The sequence below is a fragment of the Monodelphis domestica genome, chromosome 2, assembly GCF_027887165.1.
Source record: "Monodelphis domestica isolate mMonDom1 chromosome 2, mMonDom1.pri, whole genome shotgun sequence".
NCBI classification, from domain to species: Eukaryota; Metazoa; Chordata; class Mammalia; order Didelphimorphia; family Didelphidae; genus Monodelphis; species Monodelphis domestica.
In genome coordinates, this window is record NC_077228.1 from 527,888,440 (window position 1) to 527,900,291 (window position 11,852).

At 43.6% G+C, this 11,852-nt stretch overlaps 1 protein-coding gene across 10 annotated transcripts in view; it reads left to right on the forward strand.

The window, feature by feature from the left end:
• Nucleotides 1-7,169, forward strand: part of DGKG (diacylglycerol kinase gamma) — a 298,101-nt gene extending 290,932 nt beyond the window's left edge. For all 10 annotated transcript variants that reach the window (XM_056819855.1, XM_056819854.1, XM_056819858.1 and 7 more), the window contains 3 exons: nucleotides 25-145; nucleotides 1,776-1,836; nucleotides 6,551-7,169. In XM_056819855.1, the coding sequence (XP_056675833.1) occupies nucleotides 25-145; nucleotides 1,776-1,836; nucleotides 6,551-6,631 (263 nt within the window). In that variant the 3' untranslated portion in view covers nucleotides 6,632-7,169. The remainder of the gene's footprint in view (nucleotides 1-24; nucleotides 146-1,775; nucleotides 1,837-6,550) is intronic.
• The last annotated feature ends 4,683 nt before the right edge of the window (nucleotides 7,170-11,852 follow it).

Consider the following 11,852-nt stretch of genomic DNA (forward strand, 5'->3'; position numbering starts at 1 on the left):
ATTTTGACATTTCATGTTCCATAGATTTCAGTGATCGTCGTGTAGAAGTAGTGGGACTGGAGGGAACCAGGGAAATGGGACAAATCTACACTGGACTGAAGAATGCTGGGAAGAGGCTGGCTCAATGTACCTCCGTTATTATCAGGTATTTGGCCCCATTGTTCAGTGGACTCTGAGAGTTCCACCTCCTTCAAAAGACCTGCTGATTACAACAGAGAAATCCTAATGGGGGTAGAGGACAAGAGGGTATTGTTTCCATCTATTCCAGTTAATATCCATAAAGAAAACAGTGTAGGCTCTATGAAGGCAGGTACTGTATTAGAAATTGTTCAATAATATTTGATGAATAAGTGAAAAAATTTAAGAAAATCAAACCAAACCAGGGAGGGACAGCCCCATGATCAGCCACCATTAATTCCTGCTGGAATCATATCTAGGCCTGCAAAGATGGCAGTCTCTCTCTAAAGAGATATATTTATATATGTAATATCACTCTCTCACTTTCTCTGTCTCAACTCTCTCCCTCTTCCTTTCCTCTCTTTCTTTGATTCTATTTCTATCAGTCTATCTTTCTCAAATTCAAGAAAGGCAAGTTCCTGAGGCTATTACATGCCACCATTTAAGGTGGTTGAAGGAGCTTCCTTCCTCTTTCTTCTGTAAGCTCACATCTAAGAGCAGACTTTGACTCTATACTAGCAGCTCAAGTCTTCTTTTTATTCTTCCAACAACCTTATAGTCTACTCCCAGATGGCTCTCTTTTCTCCAAGCTCAAGTTTTGCCTTCTAAAGCAACAGTTCTCAAATGTTTGGTCCTCAGAATCCTTTTACACTCTAAAAGACTATTTAGATTACCCTTCAAAGAATTTTTGTTCATGTGAGTATCTATTAATATTTACCATATATGAAATTAATCAAAATATCTTAATATTATTACAAAATAATTTTAACTCAAGGACCCCTAAAAGGGTCTCAAGGATTCCTTGTGGGCCCTGCACCCCACATTGAGCACCATTGTTCTTGACTGAGTAAATTTGTAAACTATGGCATCCTTTCCTGAAACTAGGAAGTACATTAGGAAACTCCCAGATTGAGAAATCTCTCAAGATGTGTTTTATTCAAACCAGAGATGTTCCCTCAATTATGTGATCTAACATCATAGAACTGAGCCCCTCTCACCTTGCATAACTAAAGGAATCATAGTATTTGGTCAAGAATCCTAGGTTGAAGCAAAATCCATTCTCTATCTTATCTCCGTCAAGGTCAGCTGTTTGATAGTGCCCCGAGGAACAGCGCCCTACCTTCCTCAAAGTGCCCTTTAGGGACTGTCCTAAGCTCAAAGAATCACAGGTCTAGAGTTAGAAGGGCTTTTAGGGCTATCTAGGCCAATCCTATCATTTCACAGATGGGGACATTGAAGTTTAGGGATGCTGAGTGATGTTTCCATAGAATCCCAAATCTATAGAGCTGGAAAGGACTTCAAAGATGAATTCCCTCACTTTACAGAGGAGGAAACTGAGGCTCAGGGAAGTTAGATAACTTGTCCAAGGCCACGTAAGTGGGATTTGAACCCAGATCCCTTGATTCTACATCCTGAGCTCTCTGTACTCTCTCACCTTGACTATTGCCCCAGATCCTGTGAATGGCCCAATTATCTCTAGATGGTCAAGGATAAATATTCACATTTCATTACACTTCCTACACACAACCCCATTATTACCCCAAGTGCAAAAACTCATTGTTCTTCTCTTTCATTGTTGCTGTTGTTCTGGGTTCTAGGACAAGCAAGATGTTGCCCATGCAAGTGGATGGAGAGCCCTGGCTGCAGGGACCCTGCACGGTAAGTGGGGTCCACCTTTGACACTGGTCAGAGGAGCTGTCCTCTGGCTTGCTGAGCGGAAAGCAAACTGAAAGTAGGACTTTGGAAGAGTAGCAGAACAGCCTTAAAATGAAATTATCAAATAAATGAACCTTAGAGGTTCCATAGTCTAAGCCCATATACACGGCAGGAAACATTCTTGAGAGTCAGCTTGAGATTCTTAACCTTCTTGACAGTTAAACTTCCATACTGAAGGAAAGAAATACTGCCTCTCTCTAATCTCAATTGGCTCATCCTAGTTTTGTCTTCAGAATCTGTATAGAACAAATGCAATCCACACAGAAGATAGAGAAATCTTCACCCCTGGGTTTCTACAAGCCTTTGTTCTTTCAATTAATCAATGTAATCAAGCTACAAGCAATTGTAAGTGCCTGCCATTTGCTAAGCATTCATGACCCATCACCATCAGAGTACCAAAGGAATTCCGAAGGTATCCTAGGATCATTGATTTAGAGCCGGAAGGGATCACAGTTTTTGTGAAGTCATTTGTACAAATAAGGAAATTGAGGCTGAGAGGGTTAGGAGGAGCTGGACTTCCCCCAACTCATGTAGATAGCTGGTCCTCCCCCCCTCCACCCATCATTCCTATTCCTAGTATTCTCTTTCCTCATCTCTACCTCCTGTCTCCCTTTGATCCTTTCCAGACTCAGCCAAAGCCCACCCTTCCTAGAAGGGTGTAGAAGGAGTCTTCCCTAATCTTAGTGCTTTCCCTCTGTTGATTACAAAATACAAAACAATAAATATTTAAGCATTATGAGCCAGGCATTGTGCTAAGCACTGGGGCACTGTGCTAAGTGACCAGTCCTGTTTATATCTTGTTTGTACATAATTGTTGGCACGTTGCCTCCATCATTAGACTAAAAGCACCTCCTGGCAAGGACAGTTTGGAAACCGCTAAGGGATCATCTCATCCAACCCCCTCATTGTGCATCTGAGGAAACTAAGGCTCAGAGAATAAAGTTGTTTGCCTAAGGTCAAATAAACAGCACTAGGAAGATCTGACCCCAGGTTTCTGCCTCCAAATCCAACACTCTTCCCACTTCACAAGCCATGCTTAAATAAGAACTCCAAAATCACCTTCCCAGAAACAATATCCCTGAAAAATGATTATTTAAACTCCCCTTGAAGACCTCCAGAGATGGGTGACTCATTACTTTCCCAGGTGGCCATTTTCACTTTGGGACATCTTTAGTTGTAGGAAATAGTTCTTGCTATTGTTGTTCAGTTACTTTGCACTTTTTGTGACTCATTTGGGGATTTTTGGCAAAGATATTGGAATTGTTTGCCATTTCCTTCTCCAGCTCATTTTACAGATGAGGAAGCTGAGGCAAACAGGGCAAAGTTTTGAAGTATGCCTTGTCCACCATCACACAGCTAGTAAATGTCTGGCCTCAGATCTTTCTGACTCCACTAGCTAAGGCTAAATTTGATTCCATGCAAACTTCCATCATATCTATTTCTATGCCATAAAGTCAAGTAGATCCTGTTCAATTACTCTTCCATTTAATAGCTCTTCAAAAACTTGAAGATTATGTCTCTACCTTTCTACAGACAGCATATTCCTAGTTCCTCCAATTAGGAGAGATGGGTGTGGCAGGGTCTCCAATCCCTTCACCCTTTACCATCCTGGCTACTCTCTTCTCCAGCCCGCCATGTCTTTCTCAAACTGTACCACCCACAATTGAAAGAATGTTCCAGATATGATGTGACACCTCACTGGGTATCTTTTCCTATGCACTATATTTTTTGTTTTGTTTTCCTTTTGTTTTTCACTCGACTTTATTTGGAATTTGGAATTCTCTCCTTCCCACTCTCCCTTCCCTAACCACTGAGAAATCAAGAAAAACAAAATCTGTTACAAATATATATAACCAAGCAAAACAAACATTAACCATATATATTTATGTCATTATATATATATATATATATATCCATTTACATATCTATGTAGATGTATATAAATATATACACAATTATATTTTATACATACATCCTGATGTGTTTGGATACATCTATTTGAGTGTATACATGAGTATTCATACATGTATGTATATGTACACGTACACACATGTTTGTATGTGTCCTCTACATCTGGATCTTCTATATATTCTACATATATATAATCTATACTTTAAGCTTGTCAGCAAGTTCTGTTGATTACAAAATCAACTGGAGAAGTCTGGAGAAATAGACTTTATCCAGAGATGGACAGCACGTTTTTTCATGAGTCTTCTGGAACTGTCAATGGTCATTATGCTGATCAGAATTCTCAACCCAAGCTCTTCTAGCTGGCTTTCAAAGCACTCCATCTCCCTGTGTTGTCCCATTCATCTCACTCTTATTGTCCTCAACATTCTAATAGCCGGTTTGTAAAGGTAATTTTAGCGTTTTGACTTAAAATCTAAATTAATTGGTCACCAGGGAAAATCCCAAATAATAAAATACCCAAGTCAGCTGGAAATTATGGAGATTTAATTAATATAGAGAGAAGGAATTAAGAAGAAGAGAGAGAGAGGAAAGAGTTAATTTAAACTGCTCCGGCTCAGGCTAAGCCAGGAAGGAGTTAAAGGCCTTGGCCAAAGTGGCCTCCCTGAGCCCAAGGGAAAGGAAGTCAGTCTTACCCAAGTCACCACAAGACTGTCTCAAGGAAGCTGTCTGAGGGAGCTCCTCCAGGCTGAGTTCCAAGATCCAACTGGCACCCAGGCTGCTCACAGGAAGTGATCAGCCAGATCCAACTCATTCCTGCCGCTGGGACTTTTCCTCCTCTAGAGAATGTAATTTCCCTTCTCCCTACCAGTTATTTCTTTTTCCCCCTTCTCAAAACTATCTCCAAACCCTCACCTTCCAGAAGACTTCCCTTCACACCCATTTAAAAGCTCATCAAAAACTTGGAGACTATGTCTCTGCCTTTCTACAGATGGCATATTCCTAGTTCCTCCATTTAGGAGGGACAGGTATGACAGCATCTCCAATCCCTTCACCCTTCAACATCTTGGCCTGCCATTTCTTTCTTAAACTGTACCACCCACAATTGAAAGGATGTTCCGGATGTGATGTGACAGAACCAATTCATTCTGTCATCCTTTGGTGTTACTTAATTTGAATAGGCAATGAGAAGTGCATTGGCTCTGGAGTAAGAAGGGCTGAGTTCAAGTCTTGGTCACCTCCTACCTGTGTTACTTCAGACAACATCACCACCCTTGGCCTCAGTTTCTATATTTGTAAAAATAAGGATGGAGTGGGGTCTAGATGGTATCTAAGGACCCTTCCCAGCCTAGTTCCTCCAATTCTATGTGAGACCTTTGGCAAATCCCTTCAATCCCCTAGGTCTCCATTTCATCCAAATGATGAGGAAGTTGGACTTTGGGTTCCTTTCCTGCTTTGAATCTGGCATGCCATGATCCTAGAAGATTTGGTCCCATATTACTCTAGTCAGAGGTGAAATTGAAGCTTCCAACTGGCCTTGAGGTGCCTGCTATATCCTTCAAACTTCTGCCCAGTGGTATCATAGAAAACATGCCAGACTTATAAGTCCCAGGGTCTTGTTCTTGGGTTTCCACTTGCTAGCTGTGTGTGACCTTGGGCAAGTCATTCATTTAACCCCTTTGAGCCAGCTTCCCCATCTGTTAAGTGAGTGAGTTTGATGTGGTGACCCCTAAAGTCCCTTCCAACTCCAACAATCTCTGATGTTATAAATAGCAAGGACATGAGACAGGTGCAAGCAGTTCTCCATGTGTGGGAAGCTCCTGCCTCCCTTTGCATTTCGGACTACCACTGCCAAAAAGACCTCATCTGTCACACTTTTGGACAAGTCACCTGTTTTGAAGCTGGTCAAGGGTAACTGTCATTCTGGAGGGGAGCTTCGGACAGAATGGAGAAGAGTACAATGGGAGGAAATAGATGATTCTAGAATCAAGACCTAGATTCAAATGCCAGCTCTTTCCTTTAGGATATATGAGACCTTGGGCAAGTAACTTCACCAGGGAGCTTTGGTGTCCTCTACAAAATGAAGAATCATAGGATCATAGATTCAAAGCTAGAAGATACTTTAGAAGTCATTGATTCCAACCCCCTCATTTGGCAGATGAGGAAGGTAGAAAGAGGGCTGACCTTGGAAGTCATGAGATATATTTTCTAATGCTGACTCTGCACCTTTCTCCTTAAGGGACCCAAGTTAGGTCACTTCCCCTTTCAGGGTCTCAATCTCCTCATCTATAAAATGAGAATATAGAACTCAGTGACCTCTAAGGATATTTCTAGCTGATCCTGGGGTCCTACAGAGCCTAGGAAACTGAGACCCCTAGTGTGGTCAAGTGACTGGTTAGATCTGAGGCAGGATTTGAACCCAGATCTTCCTGATTCCAGGATTATACTCTCTCTCCATTGAGAATGAACTAGCTAGCCCCTTCCAGTTCTCGTTCTCTCTCTCTCTCTCTCTCTCTCTCTCTCTCTCTCTCTCTCTCTCTCTCTCTCTCTCTCTCTCTCTCTCTCTCTCTCTTCCCCCCCTCTTTCTTCTCTCTCTTCCCTTTTTCTCCCTTGTCTGTCTCCCTCTCCCTCTTCCTTCCCCTCCCCAATCTCTCATATCCACCTCCTCTCTCAGCATTCATTCCCATGGGCTCCATAGTTATACATGTGCCTCTCTGGTTATACATTTGCTTCTCTTTGTTTCTTTTAGCTTGAAATCACCTTCAAAAACCAAGTGCACATGTTGGCACGGCTGCCTCCAAAGCCCAGCTTCTTCTTCCTCAAGAAGTAAGATGCCTGGGACTCCTGAAGGGAGCACCATGAGCCCCAAGCCAACCCAGAAAGCAGAGGAAGAGGACTCAAAAGTCTACACCTACACACACACTCACACACACACACAAACACACACACAGTCCTCAAGAAACTGACACAAAGAGACTCAACAAGACCGATAACTCCATCTCATCTGGCTCTGTGTGCTTCCAAACTGGCTTTGACAACACCCAAAATGCCCAGTGAAAAAAACAGCTTCTTGAATGGCACAGGACTCAGAGGGTACCCCTTGTCCACCACTACCACCACCAACCCACTAAGCCCCAAGTGGCTCCCTTTGGAGGGAGATGCCAAGATCTACCTTCCTACCACTGGTCTACCCCAAAGGACCCATGCAGAGCCCACATAGAGAACTTCTCCCAAGTGGCAGAATCCAGAGTTGAAAAACAAGACAAATGCCCCCCTCCTACCCACCCCCAGTCCAGAGCTCCATTTGTGCTGAGACCAAATGGCCCAAGAGGGCTCAGAACACGACTCCTGGCAAAGGCTGGCAAGTGTATGTTGGTCTCCTGGTTGTCATTTGAGCTCCAACATGGCTCCGGAAGTTTTCTAAAAAGGCAGCAGTAGAGTCAAAGGCTGGGGAGCCTTTCTTGGTTCAGGGAACACTGTCAGCCCAAGCATTCATCAAACTGCTTTCTACCAGGCAGGGTCTGTTGGGAGTAGGCCAGCTGTCTGGGCAGCCAGCACACGGCAGAGTAGGCCTCTGTTTTCTTAGGTCATTGAACACCTGGGTAGGAAGGCAGAAAAACATGGGCTTTATTTTTCCAATCAGTGTTATAACATCGTGTGAAAGGCTTCCTGCCACTGCCTTCTTGATTCTTCAAGATGAACCAGGTTTCCTGCTGGAGTTCCAAGGCCTGGCAGTGACAGAGAAGAAGATGGAGGAGGAAATGAAGAAAGAGAGGGAGAGGGAAAGATGGACAAAAGGGAGACGGGAAGACGGGGAGAAAGGCAGAGAGGGAGCAAGTAAGAAAGGCAGAGAAGAAGAGGGAGGAAGCAGGATCTGGCACATGACAACAGGCAATATTTGCTCCCTTAATATGTACACACACACACCCCTCTCTCCAAGTTTTTTAAATTTATATATGTATACTTTTCTTGATTAAGAAAAACCAATATAATGAGAGAAGGGCATATATGAGAGAGAGAGAGAGAGAGAGAGAGAGAGAGAGAGAGAGAGAGGAGGAAGAGAGGGAAGAAGAGTGTGAGAAGAGCCACGCAGGAGTCAGAGGAACTGGGTTTGAATCCTTCATCTATCACTTACTACCTGTCAGGGCTTGAGAGAGGCACCTTCCTAAATCTCAGTTTCCTCATCAGTAACCTAAGAGGGTTAGACTAGATGGTCTCTGGTCTCTCCCATTTCCAGATCCATGGTCCAGTGAGTAGAGGAAAACAACAGAGATTGGCCCCAGGGTTCCAAATTTCGAGGCTACAGATAACACCATGAGTTCTTTGGTGCGAGGATGAGCAGCCTTCCCAGTCCTGATGGTGCTCTCATGCTGGTGTCCCAGCATCTGTGTGTGCCTAACATGGCACGTGTCCTTCCTTCTTCCCAAATAAGGCCATCTCATGTGATTTTCCCAGAGCATGGTTTGTGCTAGTCTAAGATTAAAAATTCCAAGTTGGGTTCCTTTGCTGGGTTTGCATTCAATGGGCAGTAGACTCCTTCTACAACCTCCCTACCCCAACAAGTCCGCCATCACATACTTCCTTCTAGTGATCACAAGGATCTGAGAACATAAACTGGGATCCCTCTTGAACTGGAGACCCATGTTCTATGGTTTGTATCCTTTTCAGATGGACGTGCTGGGGGTGAGGAGGGAGGGCAGAGCCCTTTAATAAAGAGCCCTGGAGTTTGAATGGGACCCATTTGAGTCACTGTCACGGATCTAGACCAGCTTCAGCTGTGAGTACATAAAGCAAGCAAACTGATTAATCACTGAGGCTGGCCTTAAGAAGCCAGGGTCTGGGTCCCACGTCTGGCTTGGGATAGAGATGCTACTCAGTTTAGAATTGGAAGACATCTGTCTTTTATAACAGAGCTGTAGTGTCTGGACAGAGATCCATTTGGAATGACAGGTATGCTACTAAGGAAAGGCTGGCGCCATCATCATTGTATTCTGAAACTGAGGCAGGTTCAGGACCCAGAAGGTCCTGGTTCTAAGAATTTCAGAAAAAATTCTGTCCACATATAGGTATATTCCAGCCATGATCCCAAATTTCTGGCTTACAAGTGGCTTATTGTCAAAACACAAACTTAATTTTCAAAGCCCCCAAATGGGAAGTTAAGCTTGAGAATATTTCTTGGCATCCAGCATTCAGGATTCAGATTATTACTTATCAGAGATCAAAAATAATCAAATTCATAGATAGATATGTGTGTGTGAGAGAGAGAGAGATGATGATGATGATGATGATGATGATGATGATGATGATGGATACTGATAGATGGCCAATGGATGGCTACCTAACTGGAGGGGATATTTATATCTGAGGATCATAGGTCTAGAGCTGAAAGGAATTGTGGGGCTTAATAGCCTCATTTTACAAATAAGGACATTGAGCCTCAGAAAGGTCACAGGATAACAAATTTAGAGCTGAAAGGGACCTAAGACTAGGCCATCTAATCCAACCAACTCATCTGACAAATGAGGAAACTAAGGAGATGAAGTGCCTTGCGCTCACAGGCAGTAACATTTCTTACATTCACTCCATAAGCATTATTGAATTCTGACATTAGCAGGCATTGTGATAGTCCCTACAAAGGCAAAACAAACCCAAACAGTGCCTGCCCTCAAGAAGCTTTCATTCTGTTCAATTAGTAAGAGATCATCTAGTCCAATCTCACTCATTTCATAGATGGGGAAACTGAGACCCAGAAAAAAGGATCCCAGAACAGATAAATAAGTCGATAACTTGGATTCCAAAGCCCAGACTTCGTGCCCAGCGCGCTTCCCATCACACCACACTGCTTGAACTTCATTCCCTAAATCCTTCCCAGGTAGACAGGACACCAGTTCCCACAGCACCTGTCTTCCCACGCTATCAAAGTTACAGGAATTTGGTATTATAATTATTTAACGCAGCAATTCCACACACTCGCACACATTCTCCGGGCTCTGAAGAACGAAGCCTGTGGGCTTTGGACCGGGAGAAGCCCCTTTCCAAGAAGGTCTTCTCCTCCTCGGGAGCCCTCACAGACCCAAGAGTGGCAAACAGTGGAGGGGGAATAGCTTCTCTCAAGACGGTTCCTTCCACAGATGGAAAAGATACATTAAAATTGCCAAATAAGTTGGGAAACACTTGGCAGAAAGCAGGAGCCTCCCGCCAGACCAACCTTATATAATATGTGTGTGTTATGTAACGTGGCAGAATACTTAATATGGTGTATATATTATGTAAATGGCATGTCATTTGAAGTAATAATGACAAATATAGACTCGCTGATCTCACAGACTCAGTGGCAGATTAGAACACGGAAGTCCCTTTTGCCAGCTACTCTTAAAATGTAGCCCCTCCTGGTGGACCTCATCGATTGCCAGAACGGCACCCAGCACCCCCAGTTCCTGGCTCTCTGGCCCCCTCTCCTCTTAGCTGCTTTCCCAAACAAGTGAGAGAGGGCAGGACCCACCAAAAAAGGGGACGTTCTTAAAAGCCTCTCACCTCTTCCTCTTGGGCAGCTGGCGGTGGCTAGGAATTCTCCTCTATTCACCCACGGGTCATCCCTCCTTACTGACTCTGTTGACCGTGCTGACCAATAAGCCTAGAAGTGGCAGGGAGTCCATGGCTAGGAATGTGGTGGGCATTAGCTATAGCTCCCCTCTGCCTCCCTCCTTGACAAGGGCAGTTGGAGCCACCAGAAAAGAAACGTCCAAGAGACTACGACCAAGATAGAAGGTAGAGTGAGGCACTGGTGAGAGCCACTTGGCCCAGTGAAAAGCTGGCTAGGTTTGAAGACCTGGGTTCAAATCCCAGTAGTACCACTGCTTGTGCTAGGTATAGTCATTGAGTCAATGTCACCATTGGGTAAATCAATTAACTCCCCATTGGCACTAGTCAGTTGACAATCAAGAAGCATTTATTAAAGCATTTATACTATCTGTCAGGGACTGTGCTAAGTGCTAGGGATTCAAAGAAAGACAAAAGCCTAAACTCTGCCCTCAAAGAGATCACAGTCTAATGAAGAGACCACACACAAATGACTCTGGACATACAACATAGGGCCAGCATCCAGAAGGAAAGGAAATGGGGCAGGTGGGTGTCTCAATGGAATGCAAAGACCTGGGTTCAAATCTAATCTCAGATACTTTCTAGCTATGGTGACCCTGGACAGGTCTTAACCCCCATTGCCACTCTTCTGCCTTAGAACCAATACAAAGTACAATACAATACAAGGACAAGAACAAGTACAATACAAAGTATTGGTGATCATTTTTAATTTTTTTTATTTAAAGTAAAAATAGCAAGGGTTAAAGAAAGTAAGAGTTTAAAAAAAAAGAAGGAAGGAAGATCCTGGGATCAGGAAGGCCTCCTGAAGAAGGAACAATCCCAGCCACCATACAGCCTGTGTGCTGTCTTCCCCCGTCAAAATGTTAGTTCCTTACTGGCAGGGACTGCCTTGATTCTGTACTTGTATCTCTAATGCCAGTCATAATGCCAGTCACTAAAGGCTTTTATATTTATTCACGTCTCTGGGCCTCAGTTTCTTGATCTGAAAAATGAGGGAAGAGGTTTATCTAGGGGCCCTTTAAGGTTTCTTCAAGCTCTTAAGTCTGGGAACCTATCGCAGGACTTGGTCAACATGAAGAGGTGGTATGGTGTAATAGACAGAGCACTCGGGTCTGAGTCTCTCCTACCTGTCCCCTAGTCCAGAACACATCCCACCTATGCCAAGTCTAGAACTCAGTCCCATCTGCTTAAAAGAAAAAAAAAAGTTCTTCAGAAGCATCTAATTTCTGAGAAATTAGAAAGAAGGGAGGAAGAGGGGGAGGGAATCTCAAACCAGCTCAGGCCTAGACGGAATTTATAAACGGTACAAATTTACAAAGAAATGCATATCCTAAAAACAACCAGAGGCGTTAAAAAAAAACAACCAGGAAGCTTCTCTATGTCCCTCCTGTAAATAAAATGCAAAGAAATCCATGTTATCCCTTGATTCGCGCAATAACTCTTTATACCTT